Below are 24,280 nucleotides of genomic sequence, written 5' to 3' on the forward strand. Positions count from 1 at the left end.
CAGAATATTATTTTAAAACAGAGAGGGAAGGACAACAAGCAGAGACTCTATAGACTGTAGAAACAACAACAATCACAACTGCCCACATGTAAAATTCGTGGGAAGATCCGTTAGTTTACTGTGCTGTGAAACAGAGTACCACAGATTCGTAGCTTAAAACAACACATTTATCATCTCACAGTTTCTGTGGATCAGGAGTCTGGGCACAGCTTAGCTGGGTCCTCTTGTCACAGTCTCACCAGGCAATATATCAGCCAGGACTGTGTTCTCACCAGGAGCTAGAGTAGGGAAAGAATCCACTCTAAGCTCCTTCAAGTTACTTGCAACATTCATTTCCTGGCGACCACAGATCCACGGCAGCTTGCTTCTTCAAAGCCACCAATGGTGAGGGAGAGACAGACCCTGGCAAGAGGGGAACTACACTTTTATGCAATCAAGTTCCCATGATGATCACGTGCATCCTGTCCCCTGTGCCACATTCCATGTATTAGAAGCAATTTCCAGGTCCCAGCCACACTACGGAGAAGGGTATCCTGAAAAGATAGGACTACCAGGAAATAGTATTCTTGGGGAAATCACTTAGAACAACATGGAGATAAGGATAGGTGTGTGTGTGTACCTGTATATATTTTTTAAAAAAACAAAACGCACCAATAGCTAACTCCAGGGTCAGTTGAACAACAAAGGAAACCTAAATTCAACAGTCAGCGGTAATGGATGGTTGTAACAGTATCAACTCTTGCTTATTGATGTGAGCAAAACTTGTGGTACAAATTGTGTAGAGTGGAATGAGTGAAATGGAGAATGAACTCTCTGTCTTCTTTACCATAACACAATGCTGGCAGACAATATGTAAACTTAAAAGTAAGAAGTAGAAGGATGGATACCAGGGCAGAAGAAACAGACATGTTCAGCAGTCGGCTCTGAGAAATGAGACTGAAGGATCCAAGTAGAATCACTGGGACAAGAGACCGAGGTTTTGCATTGTAAGCCGTGGACTACTGTTTTCTTTCACCCCTGTATCTGTGAATTAGTTTGATGTGGCTTCTTACCCTCTCGGCACCTAACCCCATATCCTTCTGGATTGTCTTCTATACTGTAGAGCATGGAAAGCTAAACACTTGCACTTCCTAGATGTTCATGAAGTTTATGTCTATAATTTGCTCTAGTTCCCATGAGCAGACACATCGCACTAGACTTGCAAGCAGAAGTAACCAATCTGAGCCAGCAGCCATTCGTAGGAACTTATAACTTCTGTCAAGCATGGGGAGGGCATCATCGGATTCTTAGGCAGCTAGGCTGCATTTTCCCCTTGAACGTGGGCAAACTCAGAGACTTGTTTTTGACAAATGAGATCAAACAAAAGTAAGGCCCGTGGCTTTGGAGGCTAAGTCATGAAAAGTCATGTGGCTTCTTCCTTGCTCTCTCTTGGATTACTGACTCTGGAGGAAGCCAGTTACTGTGTTATGAAGAGAGGAGCTGAGACTTCCAGCTAACAGCCACGTGAGTGAACTGTGATGGAGTGGGTTCTCCGGTCCATCAAGTCTTGAGGGGTCTGAAACCCCTGCTGATACTTTGCCTGCAAACTCCTGAGAGATTCTGAGCCAGAACCACCCAGCTGAGTCATTCCCAGATCCCTATCAGGAAATATGTGAGATCGGGGCGCCTGGGTGGCTCCCTTGGTTAAGCATCTGTCTTCAGCTCAGGTCACGATCTCAGGGTCCTGGAATTAAGCCAGGCATAGGGCTCCCTGCTCAGCAGGAAGTTTGCTTCTCCCTCTCTGCCTGCTCATATTCTCTCTCTCTTTCTCTCAAAAATAAATAAAATCTTTTAAAAAAATATGTGAGATAATAAATGTTTGTTGTTTTAAGCTACTGAGTTTTGGCATAATTTGTTAGCGAGCAATCTCTAACAAATATAAGGTGATTCATAGGTTGGCCTGACTTCTGGCATTATCTCAATTCAGTAAGAAAAAGTCTTTCATCATATACTCAGTCCATCTTTTGGCTCAGCTTTTCTGTATGCAGAGGCTTCATTCTTCAGACAGTTTCATCCATGTATCTAGGAAAGATGGCTGTGAGCAGATTTTGGTCTTTAGGTTTATGATCCTAGAGGAGGGAAAAATAACCTTGTTTCTCCCAGCCTCTGTATTCATATCTGAAGGAAGATTCTGATGGACTCAGTTTGGGTTTCAAGCCTGTTTTTATTTTTTATTTTTTTAAAGATTTTATTTATTTACTTGAGAGAGAGACAGTGAGAGAGAGCATGAACAAGGAGAAGGTCAGAGAGAAGCAGACTCCCCATGGAGCTGGGAGTCCGATGCGGGACTCGATCCCGGGACTCCAGGATCATGACCTGAGCCGAAGGCAGTCGTCCAACCAACTGAGCCACCCAGGCGTCCCTCAAGCCTGTTTTTAAAACCAACCATGGTAGCCAAGTGGATTGAGTATTCTGATTTTCCAATATGGTCAAATGTCACCCCTATGCCTCCTGAGGGAATAGGAATAAAATACAATGATAAAAAGCTTCAATGACAGCACAAAGAATGAGGGAAAGTAGGTTAAAAAAAAGAAGAAGGTTTTAAAGAGAAGAGATGCAAGAAGTAAAAAACAATAGATATCTACTTAAAAGTCCATCCCAAATAGGACTTCTGCTGTCACTGTGATAGAATAATAAACGCCTTCAGTCAGAGTGTCAGTATTGGCACTGATGGAATGAAATGTCTGGAAGGCTGTGAAGCCCGTTTTTAATGGACTTTTGCTACATTGTTTAATGATAAATACACAGGATGGAGAAAGTGGTTTCAGCCATAAACATAGAAGACAATAGAATTGTTTTGTAAACATCAGTATCCGAGTCTTGTTTTTATGACAATGGGGAAAAATGACAATAAGAATAAGTCTCTAAAATAGCTTGAAATAGTCAATGATTTTAACTCCTGCCCACTACATTTGTTGGTGCAACAAAAGTAAATGGACACTGGTAATCCTCTACTGGGTAATCACCATTAAGTTCATAGGAGGAAGGCTAGAGCTGCCTTACTTCAGGCCTTTATCTTTTCCCACTTAAGTTGTTTGCTTATAGAGTTTGCATACAGAATTAGGGATGCATGCTTTGGTGATGAAAATATTAAGATAGCCAAAGAAAAAATTACTAAGAAAGTTGAGGGTGTGATTATTCATTGTGGTATGGGAAAGGTTTAACATTGAGATGGGGCATAGGAGACCTTCTGGAAAAGCTAGGAAAAAAATACATTTCTTAATCTAATGGTAATTACAAGTGTATCTGCCTTACAACAATTCTTCGCTGTAAGTTTTGAAATCAGGAGGTGTCAGTCCTTCATACTTGTTCTTCTTTTTCATAATGGTTTCAGCTATTTTGTGTCCCTTGCATTTTCATATAAATTCTAGGGTTAGCTTTTGTCCATTTCTGCAAGAAGCGAGTTGGGATTTTGATAGGGATTGCATTGAATCTGCAATAGTATTCTTCTAATCCATGGACATGGGATATCTTCCTATTTAGTTTGGTTTTCTTTCATTGCTTTTTTTTTTTTTAAAGATTTTATTTATTTATTTGAGAGTGAGAGAGGGAGTGAGAGAGAGAGAGCGTGAGAAGGGAGAAGGTCAGAGGGAGAAGCAGACTCCCCATGGAGCTGGGAGCCAGATATGGGACTCGATTCTGGGACTCCAGGGACTCCAGGATCATGACCTGAGCCAAAGGCAGTGGCTTAACCGACTGAGCCACCTAGGTGCCCTCTTTCATTGCTTTAGACAATGTCTTATAGTTTCCAATATACAAGTCTTGCACTTCCTTTGTTAAATTTATTCCTATTTTATTCCTCTTTTTGATGCTATAAATGAAGGAATTATTTTCTTAATTTTATTTTTAGACTTTCTCATTGTTAGTGTATAGAATACAATTAATTGGGCACCTGGGTGGCTCAGTGGGTAAGCCTCTTCCTTCAGTTTAGGTCATGATCCCAGGGTCCTGGGATCAAGCCCCACATCAGACTCTTTGCTCAGCGGAGAGCCTGCTTCCCCCGCCCCCTGCTTTCCTCTCTGCCTACTTGTGATCTCTCTCTCTGTCAAATAAATAAATAAAATCTTTGGGGAAAAAAAGAATACAATTAATTTTTGTATATGGGTCTTGTGTCCTACAATCTTGATATACTCATTTACCAAGTTCTTGCTATGATTCAAATGGTTGCATCCACCCAAGAATTCATGTTGAAATCCTAACCCCTGAGGTGATGATATTTGGAGGTGGGACCTTTGGGATGTCCTTAAGTAATGAGGGTGGAACCCTCATGAATGGGATTAGTGTCTTACAAAAGAGGTTCCAGAAGGATCTCTAGCCACTTTCACCAGGTAAGGATACAACAAGAAGTCTGGGATCCAGAAGCATGCTTTCACCTGACCATACTGGCAACCTGATCTCAGACTTCCAGTCTCTGAACTGTGAGGAATAATTTTATTTGTTTATTGTTGCTGTTGTTTTCATAAACTACCAGCCAGGCTATGTTATTTTGCTATAGTAGCCTGAATGAACTAAGATAGCTCTAATATTTCTTTTGTGGATTCCTTAGGATTTCTATGTACAAGGTCATACCATTGGAAAATAGATGTGATTTTAAGTAATATAATGTAGTAACTCTTGAGATCAGTCTCTCTACCACTCCCCAGGATTTGTGGTTGTTGCTGTTTATTGTTTGTTTGGTTTCTTTTAAGATTTTATTTATTTATTTGACAGACAGAGATCACAAGTAGACAGAGAGGCAGGCAGAGAGGGAGAGGTGGAAGCAGGCTCAGCACCGAGCAGAGAGCCCAACACAAGGCTCGATCCCAGGACCCTGGGATCATGACCTGAGCTGAAGGCAGAGGTTTTAACCCACTGAGCCACCCAGGCGCCCCTGATTATTGTTTCTTTGACTCTTTGTTTAACAAAGACTTTTATGAACTAATTCAGTAAAGCCTATATTTTTTTGTTTTGTGTTGTCACTGAATCTCTGCTTGGTTCGTTTAGTGGTCAGCTAATAGTTAGATAGGGATTTCCTTAAACACTTGGAACCAGTAAATCTATCAGTCTTTGCCAAGGGGTTCTGTATGTTGGGGCGGACCTTCAATAGACAGGCAGTTGACAACTGGGTCTTAGCCTTCACTTCCTGCTTATCAGGACCCTGATGATCAGCCTGAAGTAAGAGCTTACAGTCAGCTTTCTCAGATTCTTCCTGAACATGTAGAAAGGCCTAGGCATGTACACAGCCCTGTGTATGATTTTGGCCTTCTAGATTCTCAGTATTTGCTGGCGCTTTCCAAAGCCCCAAGGAAATCTCATTCCCCTGTGTTCAGCCTTTTGCTTGCCCTAACTGCTATCCTCTACCTCATGTGGCCACAAAAATAATCAATTGCCTCTGTTTTCAACAACGGTCTCCACACTGGGCACTTCCAATCAGGTCAAATAAAGATAGCCTTGCAAGTGGGTCTCCAGGGTGTGACAGACAAGTCAAATAAAGACAGTTCTCTGGGTATTTGGCTTTGAAAGAACTCCAATCCCATTCTAACCCCTCCAGGGGCTCCTAGATGGCTGGTTTTCACTGTAGTTACAAGGTGGTGGTTTTTAAGTCTTCTGTGGAACTGAAGAGGGAGGAGGAGAACAGGGCAAGTGACAATATCACCGTGTTTGCCGTTCTTACAGAGATTCAGCCTTTTTCTAGAATAAATGCTTCCCAGACTGCTATAATCTCTCAGGTAATTTTCAAAGTTCTAAAACTTGGTTCTGGTTATTTTTGCCAATCTCTGATTGGTTTTATGCAGAATTTTCAGAGCTCCACACTCCAACATTTTTGCTGATATCCTACCAGGTGCTTTTTTTTTAAAACCTGCAACGGCTTTCTGTATCCAGTCCCACTACCCTGTTCAGATGTTGCCTCCTAGATGTGGGTGTGGCTTTTCTGAGGACACCATCTCCTTGGTACTTGCTGTCATCTTTCCCCTCCAAGTCCAAGGAGGCTGTAACAAAAGGAAAGATGTCAAAGAGGCTTTAAATGCTTTGGGGCGCCTGGGTGGCTCAGTGGGTTAAAGCCTCTGCCTTCGGCTCAGGTCATAATCCCAGGGTCCTGGGATTGGGTCCCATCGGGCTCTCTTCTCAGCAGGGAGCCTGCTTCCCTCTTTCTCTCTGCCTGCCTCTCTGCCTGCTTGTGATCGGTCTCTCTGTTAAATAAATAAAATCTTAAAAAAATAAAAATAAAAAAAAATGCTTTACAGCTAGGGCTCCTGATGATGCCAACTACAACCTCAAGGTAATCGTAGTCATTAAATGTGAATAATCAGGAGCTGGACCTACTTTTAGAGTGCTATGTTCTGTCCTTGTAAGAATAACTGATATAAGTTGAAAATATCACAATTTAGTGCTTAAGGGCATAGACAGGTATTGCAGTGAAACTGTATTGAGATCACTACCTCCCAGCCGTGATAATAATGGTATACATAAAATCAACGAAGACTGTGGGGAACAATTCAAATAAAATCTTTAGCAGAGTCTGGCCCAAGCACTCCATACCTAGTTGCTGGGATTTTTATCACCATTGTCAGAGCACCGATGCCTCCTAGAAATCTCATAGCACATGTCCAAGGAGGAAGGGACCTCAGAAATCTGCCAGTTCCACTGCAAACCCAGGACATTAATTCGCTTTACCTCACGTCCCTATTAAATGAGCTCCAGCATGTGTTTTCATACTTCTAAGCACCAGGAATTCACCATCTCAAAGGCACCTCATTGTGTTGACAAATCACTCTCATTATCTTCCTTCTAGTGAGCCCCAAGTCCTTCTTTCATTTTCCCCTTGAACACTTTTCAAAATTGAGCTATTACCATTTCTTGAGAAGTGGCATGACAACTCTTTCCTTACTGAAGGGTTCGGAAAACACTTCCCAGTCTTCTTTCTAGTTTTGGGGAAGAGGCTGATACTTTCTGTTGCACATCAACTTCTACCCCCTCCAACCCCTACCCCGCCTTCCCCACCACCACCAACTGCCATGCCCTAAGGTATACTCCTAAAACCTTAAAGTCCTAGTTGGAAGAAATAAGTTCCTTTTGAGATACAAGATATCTATTTATCTCTTTCCTACCTTCCTTCCCATGATAAATGAATCCCTGTTCTGTGAACACAACCAGTTCAACACACACATGTACACATACACACACAAAGAGTTTCAATTTATTGGTTTGCTCTTTGGGAACGGTGATATAGAACATAATTGGGATTAAAATCAAATTCTAGTTACAGATTCATAGAACTTTGCTTTAAACCAAATTAACTTTATGAGACTATTAAATCATCTCTCATCCTCATACATTAACAAAGTAACTCAATCATAATCTATATAATCCTCTGTTGGTTTTCCATGATTAAAGCACACATAATACATAATGTAATTGATATTAAATATCTTGAGAATGACAAGTCAATAGAACTCCTTCCACTCTTAAGCATTAGCTGGTCATTTAGACATGTTCTGTACATACACTTTTCATTTAAGATTTTCTCCTTCAAAGGACTTGTGAACTATTCATTATTATGTGCTATTTGTATACACATGTCAGATGTCATCCAAAATTACATTTAAATTCTCTCTTCTTATTGCTTCAGAAATGTTAACCTTTAAGGAACATTCAATAAAAAAAAAAAGCAAAAGTTCAGGTCCTGACTCTTGCAACACATGTTCATATGTGTCAAGATTTTATTGTTTCCCTCTGACCTGATTAAAGCCTCCAACAACATACAATGTGCCACTTTCTTCTTTGCTCAACTCAGAGGAAGTCAGATAAAAAGAGAAAAAACGAATGCTCAAAATCACAGTGACCAAGGATTTGAATTAATAATTACATTAAATAACCATAACTTTTTGTTTAACTATTCACATTCCACACAGTGGAAATTATCGTTTCCTCCAGATTTTTCACTTACATTTTTAACTTTGAAGAACTACAATAACAAAAAAACAACTTACAGACTCACAGGATGTGTGTTTTTCTCTTTTAATGCCAAGCACAAAGTGTACATCATAAAATTCATATTTGGTGTTTGGCATTATTTTAATAGGAAAGATTGAGATCACAAGTATCTTGCCATAAAAAACTCTACTATAGTAATGAAAAAAACATACTTTTTCATCAGTGACTCCAATACAATATGTAATAGATATGGCACTGTCAATAAATGTTGGAAGACACACCATACTTTGCTAGTCTTAATATAGGCACAGTAAGAAAAGCAGACATTTCCCTCTTTGGCTAGCGCTGTTGGGGGGGTTGCATTTTTTTTTTTTTCAGGGTAGTTATGCTGCTGATTATCCCAGTGAAGTTAATTTTGAGGAAGTTCTCTTTACTTAAGCCAAATCCGACTTACATGCAAGACTGTGGTACAAGCTACTAAAAGAAGATTACTGCTGCCAACTTAAGTCATCTCTTTTTAACAAAATCGCATGCTTGTGGCAGAGTTAAGACAACAAGAGAAGTTCAATGTCTGCTGGTTCTGAATGTCATTTTCCTTTCTAGTGTGGTTTTACATGTTCAGCTCCTTCCCCCGTCTTTTCCTCTCCCCCACGCTCAAAATTCTGGCTTAGTATTTGTGTGCTTAATTAAATCCACTCTGTGCTTTTTTTGTTGGAGGATGTGGATGAGGGGGAGATTTAGGGCAGGGCCATACAGTGTATACGAAATACGCGGACCGTGTGTTCGGGCAAATTTGCCTCGTGTGGAAGCATCAGTAGTGAGATCGGAAGTTTCAAAACTCGACCCGATATTTTGGGTGTTCAAGATAACTTCTGCCTCAAAGTATGGTTCTGGCTTAGCTGTTACATGGAAGAGCGCCACACCAAAAAAATAAAATAAAATAAAAGCAGGCTCTTTAGTGCAATGCTGGCACCTTAGATGGGCAACTAAAATGCTAAGTCAATGGTGCTTGTTTCCCCTATCACACGTGACTTGGCTAGCAAGGATGAGAAGGTATAAGGCAAAAAAGGAGTTCTGGGGGGTGGGGACAGATTTACACAGAAAACCTCAGGCTTAAAGAGCCAAATGCAAACCGCAGTAAGGTCCACCTGCCCCACACTTTGGCCATCAGATAAATCCTAAGAAGGGATGGGGAGAAGCCAGAGTTTAATCAGTGGAGGGGTCTACCAGTAGGTTCTGGATGGTTACAATGTTGCCCGAATCCCAATTCTAGTAGAGAGACAGCTAATGCACCCAAATGCTCCGATTTTTTACCCCCAAATGCTCTGATTCTCAACTGGGATTTCTCATTAGACCCTGAGAAGGCAAGGAAAGATGGGGAGGACACATCCTTTACACTTTCTCCCCCTATTAAACTACTCCTTAGCCAGAGGCAGTCTCCTTTATTTCTTTATTCTCTTCTGGTCCCCTGCTCAATTTCCTACCAATGACTGAAACAAAAATAATATACTTCTAGCTCAAAAGGAGAAGACCCTCAACTCTCCCCTCTTAGCCCGGTTCACTGACAAGGACACTGAGCAAAGGGAGAATCTTTCTAAAACAGGGCTGTGGCTCTCACAGGCATTACACAGAAATAATAAGCTGGGAAAGAGGTGGTTACAACCAAGCAAAAGGAAAGTTACGGGGACCTTCTGCTTACGAGATGTTCGTTTTCTTCCTATCGCTGCATAGGGGTTTCTGAACTATGTCTATTTTCTGCCTGAGGGGCGGAGTCTGGGGTGGGGGTCCTCTTGGTTTCGCTCACTCACCCGGTTCTGAAAATAAGAGTGGCCAATATTTATGTTTTAAGTGTGGTGTTGCGTTACAGCCAATGTCAGCATATCACAGTGACAGCCAAAGTTAGTGATTTTTTGGCAATTTCGTTTCTCCTCTGTTCACTTGGTTTCTGTTAAATACCAGGGGAAAACTCACTGAAGCATGGGTTGCACTGTTTCGGGGTTGGCCTTTCAAGACTCTGCAGGTCTCCCGCGGGAACTCGTGTTGCTTCCAAACTGGTCCCCCCACCTGTCCGTCACACCCACCTCTCCCTCTTGTGTCCCTCTTGTCTTTTGCGCGCACACCAGCCTCCTGGAGTCGGAAGACCCTTCCCAAAATGAGAAACAGTCACGTCTATGGTGGAATGAGCTAATTAAGAGTCCCGGGCAGAGAAGGATTTAGACTGAAATAGTCACTGAGATCCTAAGAACGGATGGACTGTGGAAGGGGGAGGAGGACAGGAAGAAGCAGGCGCAGGTGGAAATACCTTTTCTAAGTATAAAGCAGCACTAAAACAGGTCTCTTGCCCTCAGAGTAGCCTTTTGCATTAACATTCATTCAGAAAGGAGAATCTGGTCCGGGGAGGGCACGTGGAACACCAGGGCAGAGGCTGACCGCAGCCCCGCCCCTTTTCACCTGCCTCCCCCAGGTGCGGGCTTTCAGTGCCAGCCCCCTGGAAGCGGACACGTTTGCATAATAGGAAGCGTCCTCCTCTGGCGTCTGCCACGCCCCCCCAGACACCCACGCACACTCATGCACACAAACTACGCACTAGCAGGCTCCGGTCAGAAGGCAGCTGGTGGTTCTTCTTGCTTGTAAGTTGAAGCCAAGTAAGAATCAGGTCATTTTAGGTCTGGCTCTGGGTCCGCCTGAGGCTGCATCCCTAAGACAGGCTGGGTGTGCCCACCTTAATCCAAATCGATGGATATGCATCGACACTGTTTGACTCGCGTGACCCTCTTCTTCTTGGTGGGCGGCTGCAGTTCGGGGCAGTTGAGCGTGACCATCATGGTGGTGAACTTCTTGGGCTTGCAGAAGGAGCAGGACTGGAAGGAGCCTTCCTCCTTCCGGATGTGCCTGGGGATGTAGAAGGAGTTGCACTGGCCGTAGCAGAAGCGGTTGATGATGGTACGGCTGTTGCAGCCCTCCTCGTGGATGGTCTGCTTCAGCGGCTGGGTTTTGCACCAGTCTCGCTTCAGGTATTTGCGCTCGGTCACGTGCAGGGCCTCCTGGCTGGACTCCAGCACCTCCTCCCCGGGCATGGCAGTGCCACGGCCTTGGCCACGCCCCCGATTCCTGGAGCCCGGTTGCTGGGGAGACTGAGTCTGCTCGGAGTCATTGTGCTGGGCCTTGTCTGGTGGAGGGATGGCCCCTTGGGACCCCTTCTTCTTCCCTTCGGCGGTGGGCAGCAGGGTCCCCAAGAGGAGAAGCAGGGCTCCCACAGTGTAGGCCGTGCGGCTCATGCTAACAGGGGGAAGCACAGAGAGGGGAGACACAGGAGACAGACAAGTCAATTTGAAAATTAACAGCAGCTAATGTTTTATCAGGCACTTCTTAGGCCCTCTATGTAAGACATTTCATTTCCTTCTCACAAGATCTCTATGAATCTGGTATTATCATTCTCATCCCCCATCTAGCAGACAAGCCACTGCGTAGCTTGCCCCGGGTCACCGGTGAATAAGGCAAGATGGCCGCTCAGCCAGGCCCTACCACTTCATGGCATGTCCTCCCACCGCAGTTCCTTCCCTGCTGCGGATACCAATCACTTCGGAGTTACCTTGTGGTCACTTAATTCATTCTTGTATTGGGCCGAATTACCTTTGTACCTCTCTGGGGAAACCCAATTTTCTGTTTAGTTTTACAGCAAGGCAAATCAACCTCACTGTCCAGGCTACATCAGCCAGGAAAGGACCCCAGTCTCCTTTTCTCCCCCAGCTGGCCTGAGTGCTCCTTGAATTGTGCCTTGTGTGTTTGGCTGGATGCTTGGATGTTCGCTGATAGCAGACCTTCCAAGGAGAACCAAGGCAGAGCCAGGCAAGCTGTGCAGGGAAGGAGAGCACTTAGCAAGAACAACACTGGATCCAAAGTCAAGACTGGGTTTCCAGTCCAGGTCTTGGGGCGACAACTTACCATCGGACCTTGAGAAAATCACTCTGCTTCTCGAGAAATGACTTCTTGTAAGCTCATCTCCCCAGAGAGGTTGTTCAGATCAAATTTGAGGTTCAAACAAAAGCAGTTTGAGAACTAACCAGATCTATGGCAGGGTCTCAGACAGAATGAATTACCTTTCCAGAAAGATCACATTAACTCCTAAGACTCCTGGACTTCTCACCTGTTCTCATTTTTAAATGGGCATAGCTATTGATTATATCATTCATGATATCATGATAGACAGTTTTCTATCTTTAAATGATGAAATATGTCATTTACATGTGCGTGTCTGTGTGTGTGTGTTTCATCTAGGGGGTAGAAAATGGCATAAGAAAACAGGTATATGTGAAATAATTAATTATGGCATTAATAAATGCCATAGACATGTAGAATAATTTAATGATAGTGAATTATTGTGGATGGGCCTGGACTTAGACATGGGTCAGAAAGGGCAGTGAACAATGGCAAAAAAATTAGAGAAGCGGGGAAGGCAGAGGGAAAACTAATAAAACAGGAAAGCAAGGATGGAGAGACAGAGAAGAAATGGACTACGGAATCTAAATCAGAGAAAGGAGGGCTCCTACGGAGGCAGAGTGTTAAGGGAAGGTAGAGGGGACAGAGGAGAAAGAGAAGCCAGAACATATTTTTTTAAGAGGGCAAGCATCACGCTATTATGATTCTCTTGACACAGTGCCTCCCAAACCTCCAGGAGCAGAGGATCGCCTGGGGGTATTGTTAAAATGCAGATTCTAATTCAGTCAGTCTGCTTTTCTAACAAGCTTTGAGTAGCAAGGCCTGTAGCTCTGGCAACCTTGGGGCACAGAAAAGAGTTATTAAAATGTGGAAGGATTTTCTTTCCAAAGAGCGCAATTGCAAATTCACAGCTCTCTTCTCGGGCCATCTAACCAAATCTGACCTGCATCTTGAGGCTTCCCCCATTCCCCAGCCCCCGTGCCCCACCATGATTCTGAACCTAAGGGCAGATCTGTGAGTACCCATTTCTCTGTTCTCTTTTATAGACCAGCATTACATATAATAATAAGTGCAATTTAATAGTAACCTTATCACATCCCCCCAAAGAGCTGTACGAGTTGGTATGATTAGCTAAAGCAGTCATCTTTCAAAGACAAAGGCCTTGCGGAATCTACATTCTCTAAGTAACAGTCCCTGTAAGTAAAGACCATGCAACCCTAAGGTTAATGTCGAATTAAGATAACTTAATATTAAATTTAAAATATCCTTAAATGGCACCATTTTTCTAACATTAACCTAATACTCTGGGGCAAGTTCAAGTTTGGAACTGATAATGTGACATTTAGCTCCTGTTCTTTCGACTGTAGACTCCCTGGCTTTTGTCAGTTTATGTTACAACATCCCTGTTCTTTAAACAGAGCCTTTTTTGCCTCAACAACAAAAAAAATTAATTTCCTTGTTTTGTCTTTAAAAATCACTCATGAGAAAAATCCAGTTATAAAACAGTGCTGATTTTCTCCAGAGACCAGCATAATTTGAGCCATGACAGTTCAGTCTCCTAAGCAAATACATTGTGAATTTGAGAAGCTTTAACAAATTTCTTCTATTTGTTTAATTGGGGAGCAGGACCTACACTAAAATTCAGTCTGCCCATTTCAAAGAGGAGCACAGGAGACAGCCCTAGGCTTACACCCACAGTCTTCCCTCATTCCTACTGAAAATGGCCCCAAGGACAATTCAGCCCTCCCAGAGCAAGACCCTCAGAGCCCAACATCACAGAGACCAATCTGAAACTGACTGGGAATATATATTGCATGTGACAGTTCACGTCATAAAGCCATCCCCTCCCACAAACATCTGCCCAAAAAATGCAATTTCCTTTCTCCAGACCAACATAGGACTCTTTTTATGCTCGACTTTTCCTTCCTGGCATTTTCACATTGTCATTAAATAAATATCTAGTCCGAAGGTCATGAGGACTTAGACATTGCCTTATCCTCAGCGCCTGGCTCAGAGTAGGTGCTCTTTTGTTAAATGAGTGCTTGTTATGGCCCACGATGATTTACAGAGTCTCCCTTTTCATTTTAAGATGCTTCGTGTGTGCCAATGAGCAGCTGAGCCTAACACAATATTTTTGATTTCTGACTTGTAGGAGAGCAAACTCCTTCTAGCCTAGAAGTATCTTAATATTTGTCTTTCTTTTTCTAGGAAAACTTCAGATAGACACTACTTTTCACCTGGTCCCATGCAGAATGCTGTGGGTTTCATTTTCCAATTGAAGCCACTGTATTCCCTATGGCAGAAACCAACAATAAAGCAAGCAGTAAATTCACAATTAGTCAACAGTGGTTTTCAGTTTTAATTTAGACAGACTTCCTGTTCCTATGGGAGCTTTCGAACCCCGTAAGCCAAAGGGGTCTAGAATGACAGACTGTTTTCTTGTTTGGGGGGGTTTTAAAGAAAAGTAAATTTTTCTCAAAATAAGATTTATTAGGTGTGGAAAATGTTATAAAATGGTTTTTCATGTCTTAAAAAAGGCAACTTTTTAAGATCTTTAGTGCTTACTGTGAGGCTTTTGACTCTTTAAAACTTAAAATTAGCTATTTGGAGAAAAGTAAAAACCAACTTCAGGAATCTCAATCAACACAGACCTCAGCTTAAAGAACAGTGGTTCTCTGAAGGACTCTGCACATTCCTCATGAGTAAGAGTTAGAAGCTTGAGAATTCTAGTAGTGCTAGAACCAGGGCTCTGTCAAGTCATTGTGGTCAATCACCCAACCTCCCCCCCCACACACCACAGACTGGTCATGATTACTCAGTGAAGAAAAAGGGACTGTTTTGCTCTTAAAATCCCAGTTGTATTGCCACCAAATAATCCGCACTTTGTAAATATCACAAGCATGCAGGAAATCATGAAGATGTAAATTTCTCAAAGACAGTTCTTTTCCATATCAACACCTCGAAGAAAACCCCATTATCAAAAATCAGTCTAAATCCTAATCAAACCTCAGGTTCCTATGAATTATCCCTCATGCCCAACCATGAGCTGCAAACATTTTTGGTAATTTGCATCCATGAAATGACCCACTGACATCATTGAAGTCGAGCTGCAGTTTGTGGGTCCAGAGTGCATCAGGACACCCACAAAGACCTCCCTTTATACTTGTTGCAGACAACGTTCTTCTTTTCAAACCCTGCCTCAACTTCTCCTTAATGCATTTCTGTTTTCTCCACGTAATGTGATTTTTCGTAGCAAGTTTTTTCGGCAGTTGCTCTCCATCAGCAAACCTACCTACCCTTACCGTTTTTTCCCTTTACTACTGGTCCTCGCCTCCAATCCACTTGTCCCAGAGCACATAGATACTCTCAAGGCAGTTCTTCTCTACCTGATGCTTTTCTTCAGGTTTCCCTTAGTGATCAAGAGAAAACATCCGCACGCAGGATAAGCCAGATCAGCCACTTCTGTCCGGTGTAGGTCATGGTGATTTAGTCCAATCTTCATAAGGCTCTAAGAACACAATCATCTAACTCTAAGGAATCAGAAATAAAAATGCTGTGTGTGACCTGTATCCAGTATTCTCAATGTCTTTCGGAAAGATTAGGCCAGCTCCTTGGGGCACCCTTCTTACCGTATTTCTCATTTTAGCTAATCGACCTGCTTATAATCAGTTAAATGGAGTGCTGAGTGGGAATTACAGGGAATTGACAATGGGTCAGCAAGCCAGATGTCTATGCCTGAACATCTGATCCACTCCTGATGAATTAAGTTTTAGAAAGACGTTCAACAGGCATGACATCAAATTATTCTCTCAGTAGAAGAAAATAATTAAAGTGACAGCAAATGCTCTAAATGCAGGCCAGATTTTAGAATAATCTCTTCCTTTTTCTCAGAACTAAATCTTTGAGAAGGGAAAGGTTATTTTTAACTTGATCTTGAATTTTTAAAAAGATAGCTTTTAGAAGTTAAGTAGAGAATTTCGTAAGACTACACTGGGTCATTTTTTTTTCCCCCAGACAAATCAAAAAAAGAAGATAGAAGAATTACTTGCTGGCAAACTAGTAGAAGATAAAGTCTCATCCTGTATGAGTCGCAAGACCCTAACTACAACCTCCCTATTTAGAAGACCATTCAAGCTAAATCAGGTTGGCCACCCATATCACACAGGACAGAAAGGAAACCTCCAGGTAGTTAAGTATCTCAACAGCTCTATGCCCACTGGAAGATTTTTTGCTGAAATGAATGATTGTATGCAATTTTTGAGGTCAACAGAAAACAAGTTAGAAAGTAATAAATATTCACTGAGCAGCACTATTGAGAGTTAATCAGTAGGTTCTATTTTGGGATGCAAGACGGGTGGTAGTATTTATATGCAGGGAATTCAGGATTTCATTTCAGAAATTACTTGTAATATATCTGGTGCCATATCATGTTACTGCTTCTTCCAATACCACCGCTGATAATAAGAATTATCTCTATTTTTGAACCCTGAGCATGTATGCTAAGCATTGTGCATAAATCAGACTGTATTTTATCAAGAGAACATGAGGTAGATAATATTGTCTTCCCTTTATCAAGCAGGGAATCCAGAGTCAGAAAAGTTAGGAATCTGCCCAAAGTCAGACAGCTCCTCAGTTGGAGAGTAAGGGCTGGAGACCCATTCTACTGAGCCCCCAAACGTGTCTTTAATCACTGTTCTGTGGACACCCGGCACAGTTCTTAACAAGGGACACGTGAACTTGTTTTTAATACAATACAGTTTGAAGAATATTGTAAGTCAAGTAATTATCTAGTTTGTATCTTCATGTTCACATGTGAAAAAAAAAAAAAAACTTCTGTTGTCCCAGGAATTATTGTTGTGCTTTGCATTTCTAAGAGCATATGTTAAAACTAAAGAAAATTCCTTGCAGATGTAAGGCATGGGTTGGTAACACTTGTGATCTGTGCCTTTCAGTTGGATGCTACAGTTACCTCCCCTCACCGCCCCTCACCACCACTTTTCGTTACATAAAAGGGTTAGGTTTTCCCTTCAGTCCTTAACTCTCTATTCTAGGACATGCTCCAAGCTTCGTTGTTGACAAGCATTTCTTCGGAAAGGGGTCTGTGGCATAAAACTTCTTGGCCTTATTTCACTTGTGATACTTGAACATTAAGGGCAAGACAGAGGGCTTCAGTTTAGAAGACAAGGCAGGCAGCTCTGGTTCAAAGATGTGAGGACTCAGTAGGTTTCTACTCTCCTCTGTGCAATCATTTCCATAAAGGCTGTGTCAGCCAAATAGGATTTCCTATAGATCATGGGTTACCAAAACATTTCACTCAAAATGCACTTTTAAGAAAATAGAAAACCTGTAAAATTACAAAGTTTCCAAAAGACTTCAATTCCTACAGTGACCTGAGGGTTAAGCGCGTGCACACACACACACACACACACACACACACACACCAACTACAGTTCTAAAGAACCCTTTAATAATTAGTTAGTACTACAATTGCAGAGTGTAGTTTACCCAGTGATAGCAATAAAATCACCTACTGTTGTAGACTTGCTGCTTTGAAATGCCCATCTCTTCAAGTCCCCCAGCACCCCCTTCCAAAAGAAAAGAAAGGAAAGGAAAGAACAGGAAAGGAAAGGAAAAGGATCGAAAAGGAAAAAAAAAAAAAAAAAAAAAAAAGAGGGGGTAGGGGCTGGAAAGCCCTGGGGTGAAAGAAGACTCCTAACGGGGGACTGGGGTTATCTTAACCTCTTCTCTGCTATTTATTTAAGTTGTGTGTACAGCCAAAAGGAAGCCCCCACTCTGGGGTCCCTGGGACAGCTTAAATCCCCGTGACCCACTTAACACAATAGATTGTTTTAATCAACTCGTGTCCTGGCACCATCTCGAAAGGGAACATAAACAGACGCGCACATCGCTCAGATCTACTTTTTCCAGCGGGAGATCCAATTACCTACCAGTGGTCGCCTCTCTGCCCTCGTATCATTTAAGGAGAGATTTTAACCCCTAACGTCGGGGCTGTATTTCTGTGTAAAAAAAAATTGCTGGGGTTCAAAGTAGGCAGAGGAGGAGAAGGCGGCAGCAGGATTCAACCCGGGGAACCGTTCAGGCCAGCTCCGGGCGCGCAGCAAGGGCTTCAGGGCAGAAGCCCCGTCACCTCCTGTCTGCCCCCGCCTCGCCCGGGGACTGTCGCCAGAGCCCGCTGCGGGCAAACACCCGGCTGGGGCGCCGCCAAGGCGGACCTGGGATCCGAAGGCAATGCCAAACCAGAGCGGTGGCGAGTCCGTTCTTCCCAAGCCTGAAGTCTACAAATCGCTCCGGCCCGCAAGGTGACAGCCCCAACTCCCCCTGCGACCCCAGGACTGGCGACGGGGTCACCGAGACGGAGAGGGAGAAGAGACGATGACTGGGGCGTCTAAGCCGCCAGTCCCGCATCTTCCGTCGCTAGCGAGACTCAGCGAGGAAGGCGGGGGCCCCAAGGACACAAACTAAGGAGTACAGGGGAAATGGGACGGGGCGGCTTGGCGCTACCTGGCCCCCGGACGTCCGCGCTTCAAGCGAGGCGCGAGTGGTGCGGGGAGAAGCCTGAAAGAGAGCACCCAGCGCCCACGCGGGCCCAGCCGGCCGGTGGATTGTGCGGTGTTTGTGGTGTGAGCATTGCAGGCTCGCTGGACTCTGGGTCCCCGACCGCGCACAGCCCTTCAGCAGACCCGTTACCCGACGCTCCGGTTTCCACCGCGGCCGAACTCCGCGGCTCTGTTCTCGCCCGAGTCTCCATCTCACCTTGACGATGGGCCAGTGGACCCTCCGCTGAGTCTCCGGTTCCTCCAGCCCACCGCGGGATCACACCTGGGACTCCCACCGGAGCCCCCAGAGGTCCCGAGCGGAAGCGCCGGGCTTCGGACACTTGGCCCCTCTCCGTGCGCTGGCCCCGCGGTCCGGGGTCGAGCCGCAGGGCCCGGCTGCTGCCCACCGCTCCCGCTCGCCACCCCTCCGCGCTCGAGGGGCGCCCACTAGGGTTCCGCGCCTCTGAGGTGCCGGCCGGGTTGGCAGGAGCGACTGCCACACGCACCAGGAGCGCGTTAGCTGGGCCCCGGGAGGTGGAAGTGGGATGCGGGGCAATAGCTCTCGCTCCTGACAGCCTCCTTGCCAGGCTTTCCACGCGGACAGCGCAAGGTGAGGTTACGGCAGCCAAGACGGTGGCGGGCAGAAGTTTTCTGCATAATTCTGGAGTTTTTTGCATAATTCGCCCTGGGGAACCGCGGCCTCCGTCTGCGTGTCTGGAGGGCTACCGCGCGTCTGCACCAAGCGGGACGCGGGAGTCTTTTGACGGGACCCTTGCGCTCTCTTTCTCTCGCTCTCATTCTCTCACTCACTGGGACGGGAGCCTCTGCACTCACCTGTCAGTGCTGCGGGTCTCCGGGGCCTGCGCTCTCGACGCGGGGCGCGGTGTGCGACCGCGGCCCGAGCCGCCCCGGCTTGGCGTGGGGTCAGCCAGATAGAGAGTACGGCTCTCGCTGCACACTGGGTCGCCCGGTCCGCGGAGGGCGCACCGAGTGCGGGGCATCGCGCCGTCTCCGGTTTAAATGCCGGCAGCCGAGCCGGACGCCCGGGGCCGCGCCTCTCCATTGGCCAGGCGCCGCCGCCGCCGCGGGACCCGCTATCCGCCCCCTTTCCCGGTACTGCCCCCGCCCCCCCGCACCCCTCCTGCCTCCCCGCGGGGTCCCCTCTCCGCCTGCCTCGCCTCTTTGTCTGCTCCCCCCGCCCAGGCCGGCTGGGAGAGGTCACCCCAGGGAACCGCGCCTGGAATGCACAGCAAATCACATTTTCCGCTCCCGTTGGAGGGGGAAGCGCGGGAGGAAATCCCCCCGGCTCCAGGCCCCTCATTCCTCGTCCGCCCCAGGCCTGGGCTTTTCCTCTCGCCGGCCCCGCTCCGCCTGCGTTGGCCCCGCAACGCGCTCGGTCGCAGAAGCTGCCCTGGAACGAGCAAGATCTCCGTGGGATCTCAACAGACGAGGCGGTTCTGGCCCCGTGGCGGGAGCGGGCCTGCAGGATGCTCTGGTTGAACGGTCGCCGCGGGCTCGCCGGAGGCCCCCAACTTCGAGGGCGCTGACCCCCGCGCCCCCGTTAACCCTGGCGGGCTCGCCGGCCGCCAGCAGGAGCCTGTCTCCAACATGACACCCTCCTCTCCTCGCCCGCCGCGGTTTCTTTCAGCTCAGATGCTGACGGCCTCGGCCCCGGAGTGTACAGAAGGGAATAACAGGGGGGGAGAGTAAACCTTAAAGGACCCTCGCAAATCAAGGTTTCCATTTCTAAGCCATCTTTAAACGGGAGAGAACAACAGCTATGCGAGAAGAGGCTTTCTGTAGCATGTTCAAGTTGAACAAATGAGGAGGATAAAACGTCAGGCGAGGAAGGTACTTCCCAGGAATATAAGACAAACAAACAAACAAACAAACAAAACAAAACCCGTTTGTGAAAAGGAGGCGTCACATTCTGTATTTATTACTGAGAACCCGATGGAGAGCAGCGAACACATTCAGTGCATAAATATTTTTCGAAAGATGAGCGAACACTTTCATTTGTTCTCTTAGCTTGAAAATTGGTTCCTCAAAGAAGCCGTAAATTCTGTGTGTCGAAGTTATAGCCCGTGCAAAAATCAACCCGGCTGCGAGGTCTGCAGACCGGCTCCACCAGCCAGGTCAGATGATGGCTTCGGAAAAGAAAAAGAAAAAAAAAAAGCTGGGGGGGGGGGGCGTTATAGAAGGAAATGTGAAGGTGCCTGTGCTCACTAAAGCAAAATAAACAAAACAATGAAACCCAACAAAAGGTACTTGGGAAACAGTCCCGATTTAAGCACTTGGCTAAGAAAACAAAACAAAACCCCAGAACAGCATGATTTTTTTCTCTTTAGGCAGTCATTGTAAGGAAGCTGCCAGAAACACTGAACACCTACTAGATACTCTGAAGAACTTGAAATCAATTTTTCAAAATAAATGAAACAAGAAGGAAGTCTGCAATAAAACAGTGTCTGTCTAGAGAATCTTCATCAGGGGGATGTTTTGTTTGTGCAGTCTGCAGTTTCTACCCATAAATTCAGTGCTCCACTTGAAATTTAGTTTCCAATAATTTTTTGTTAAATCATCCCATGCAGTTTGTAGTTGCTTGCAGAAGATGAACATTCAACAGGGCTTAAAGGTTGAGGCTGGTGGAGTGGGCTAGAGGAGATTAGGGGAGGTCAGAAATATACAAAATGTTTAGACAAGTAACAGTCCAGCCAAAGCCCACCACCAATCTGTAGAAGCCAACTCTTCTCTTTGGGAGTCAACTCAGAAGAGAAAGGGGCATATTTTACAAATGCCATTAACTCCTAATTCAAAATCAATGTTTTGGTCACCTCCCCCACCCCAAAACTCATAAAAACTGCCCCAAATAAAAACACATTGACAAGGGTTTTCCTTCCGAATTGGAAGTAATTGTTTTGGAACACTGAGACTGTAGTTTGATATATTTCAATCTGTGACTCTTTGACTGTTTGTATCTCCTTCTAGTTAATGTGAGATCACAATGACCCCACAGTGTCTACGATACAAACACTCCTGTCCTCACCCCACCACTCACAGCTCTAGCCCATTTCACCAAGCCCAGTCTCTTTAGTTTCACTCATCTCTCCCTGTCACTACAATGGAGGCTTCATGATGGCGGAGACTTTGTCTGTAGTAGTCATTCAGGTTACACCAAGTTCATAGAATACAATGCCCAAGACAGACTTAGGATTCAACAAATAGTTGTGAACTAGGAATGTTCAGCCCACGCCCACTAACTAGGATTAGCGACTGAGCCCAACTACAACCATCATGAATATGGTAAACAGGGACCCTCACCTCACAGAGTTTATAGTTGAGAGTATTTGTAAATGTTTATATAGATATCCAAGCTTTTGGCCTCATATTTGTGTTTCCACAGCTCTCAACCCGTCATTGCAAACCATTATCCAATCAGGGTGAAGGCATAAGAGTAAAACCTCTTCAGGCCTCTTTAACCATAATTACATAATTGAAACCTGCTCTTAGTAGGAGGGGGAAGAAGTAGAAGGATTCCATGTAGTCAAAGTTAAAATTTTAAATCTAGGATGTCTAAACAGTGATCACTAAGTGATAAATGTCACTTACAGAAACAACTTGCAAATTACTTTGAGGCTTTGAGAAGTATAAGTCATGCTCAGCTACTGTTTTTATTAAAGGGGAATCTATTTCTCTTGTTCTACTCACCTATCTGTGGCGTGTGTTTGTCTTCATCTAATTCCCAACATGTTAAGACGGGGTTTCTCTTTCAGAGTTGGGGAAGAACCTTGAAGTCCTTCATAGGGAAGTCTTTGCTCAAAACCGCAAAAGCTGTTCACCCAATTGTGGAAATGACATATGGCATCTTGCATTGGATTAAAGAAGAAAAAAAGCCATTCATCCATCTGGAACTGACCTTGGTGCTCTTTCTAAAGGAAAAAAAAAACAAAACAAAAAAACATGGTGATGAACCTGACAATGGTTAAAGAAAAAGATATTTGCAACAGTCAAATAACAGCTAAATGATTCCTATCTAGAATGAATTTCACTTATACACTAGTAAGAAAAAAAACTCCTCAAGTCACCCAATAGGAGTTGGCAAAGCACATGACTGGGCACTTCACAAAGGTAGAAACCCGAATGACCAATAAATATGAAAAGGCACTAGATTATACTAGTAAATAGGGAAAATGCAAACTGAAGAAAGAAGATGCCCTTGCCGAGCTCACAGACTGACAAAGACAAGTCTGCCACTATCCAGTGTTAAAAGAGAATATGCAGAAGTAGGCACTTAATGCAATGGCAGTGAGAGTGTATTGGTAGGACCATTGCAGAGAGTAATTTGTTGAAATGTGATAAAGTTCACCATGCTGCTAGTATACCACTCAGCCATTCTACTTCTAGGTAAGCACCTTACAAGAACTTGAGCACATGTAGGAGGCCTAGAATTGTGTGAGCGCTTTCACTGCAGAATCATTTGTAACTGTCTCAGCTCAGAGTCAATTCCTGGCCATGACTCTTGCTCTCTGTGCATAAGCAGCAAAACGTTGACCAGTGTCCGGTATATGAACAATGCACGTACATGTGAAAAATCCGAACAATGCCGCCAAATACATGCACATGAACAAATAAATCATGCGGACCATTTTAACACTGTTGGGACCTAATTCCATACAAGTGTTTATTGTGTACACTACCACGTGCGGTGCAGTATAAAGAAGGCAAAAAGTCTGGATATGGTCCTTCACAGTCCTTATATAGGCCCAGCAGAAAAAAGCACTGAATTTAAAGGCAAAACAAAATCAGAATAAATTTCTGACTCCTCCTCGTAGGAAATGAGTGCCCCTGGGTTAGATATTTAAGCCCCCTGAGCCTAAACTCAATCATCTGTTTTATAGGAATGGTAATAATGCCTACCTCTGGGTAGATGACGGAATTAAGTACAGTGAGCTACGTGAAAATGCCAGACACATAACAGACGCTTAATAAACAGGAGTGACTGCTTGGATACTCTAGAGCAGTTGGAAGCTGAAACAAAGACAATGGGAATGTCATTTCAGCATGGGTCATGCCTTAGGTATCTTTACGCTCACAGTGCTTATTGCACTGGATGGTACGTAATAGGCAGTTGATAAAGTTACTAAATGAGTACATACAGAGGGGAAAGGAAGGAAGTGACAATGACAGAGGGAGGGAGAGGATGAAGGCATGTGGGAAGGAAGGAAAGGAAAGGAAAGGAGACAGGGAGAGAGAAGGCAAGAACGGAAAGGCAGGAGTGAGGCGGGAGCGGTGGGAAGGGAAGGGAAGGAGAGATACCCTTCCAGTAAATGGCACAGCAGCTTCTATTTTGGGTGAGACCAGCAAATGCCATAAATATCCTAGAGAGGGGCACGGGCTGGACAGCAAATCCCTCTGGCTCTCTTTTGATTGCGTCATAAGAATCACTTAGACCCAAAGTTAAGAGTTCTCCGAATGTGTTCACTGCAGGGGCAGAATCTGAGAAAGAATCCAGAAGATGCCTGAACGCGTAGCAAGAGAGGCTGGACTTCCCATGTAGAAGGCTGCTGGCAGAGATGTGGGAATGCAGCAAGACAGAAAGGCAGACAGAAGTGGATTTCTCAGCAAAAAAAAAAAAAAAAAAAAATTTCACATACCCAAATAGTACCAAATAGTACCCAACTAGAACGGAACCTGCTGGAAATGAGGCTCCCACCTTCATCTGTAGGCTGGGTGGCTCGTTAAGTCTGGAAAGTTTCTATTTGTTTTGAGCTCTTTGATGCCACTTCACTCTTAGAAAAATTTGGATGGAACTTTAATTAGTTATTGATTCTCTG

The 24,280-nt window shown here is 44.6% G+C and overlaps 1 protein-coding gene and 1 long non-coding RNA gene across 2 annotated transcripts; both read right to left on the bottom strand.

The window, feature by feature from the left end:
* Nucleotides 1-7,188: 7,188 nt before the first annotated feature.
* On the bottom strand, nt 7,189-19,527 carry GREM1 (gremlin 1, DAN family BMP antagonist). The gene is made up of 2 exons (XM_032343210.1): nt 19,284-19,527; nt 7,189-11,232 (listed from the first exon to the last, which is right to left on the bottom strand). The coding sequence occupies exons 1-2, from the start codon at nt 19,448-19,450 to the stop codon at nt 10,677-10,679; spliced, it is 723 nt and encodes a 240-aa protein (XP_032199101.1). The 5' UTR covers nt 19,451-19,527; the 3' UTR covers nt 7,189-10,676.
* Nucleotides 19,528-20,358: 831 nt separating this feature from the next.
* LOC116590855 lies at nt 20,359-23,647 on the bottom strand. The gene is made up of 3 exons (XR_004285761.1): nt 23,364-23,647; nt 22,155-22,375; nt 20,359-20,596 (listed from the first exon to the last, which is right to left on the bottom strand). It is a non-coding gene; the product is annotated as an uncharacterized LOC116590855 (long non-coding RNA).
* Nucleotides 23,648-24,280: the final 633 nt, after the last annotated feature.

The sequence above is a fragment of the Mustela erminea genome, chromosome 5 (assembly GCF_009829155.1).
Source record: "Mustela erminea isolate mMusErm1 chromosome 5, mMusErm1.Pri, whole genome shotgun sequence".
Lineage (NCBI taxonomy): Eukaryota > Metazoa > Chordata > Mammalia > Carnivora > Mustelidae > Mustela > Mustela erminea.

Coding starts and splice junctions, on each gene's coding strand:
- GREM1 (XM_032343210.1), bottom strand. CDS start 19,450: ATGCCCCGCACTCGGTGCGCCCTCCGCGGACCGGGCGACCCAGTGTGC. Junction 11,233..19,283: donor GAGACCCGCAGCACTGACAG/GTGAGTGCAGAG, acceptor TCCCCCTGTTAG/CATGAGCCGCACGGCCTACA.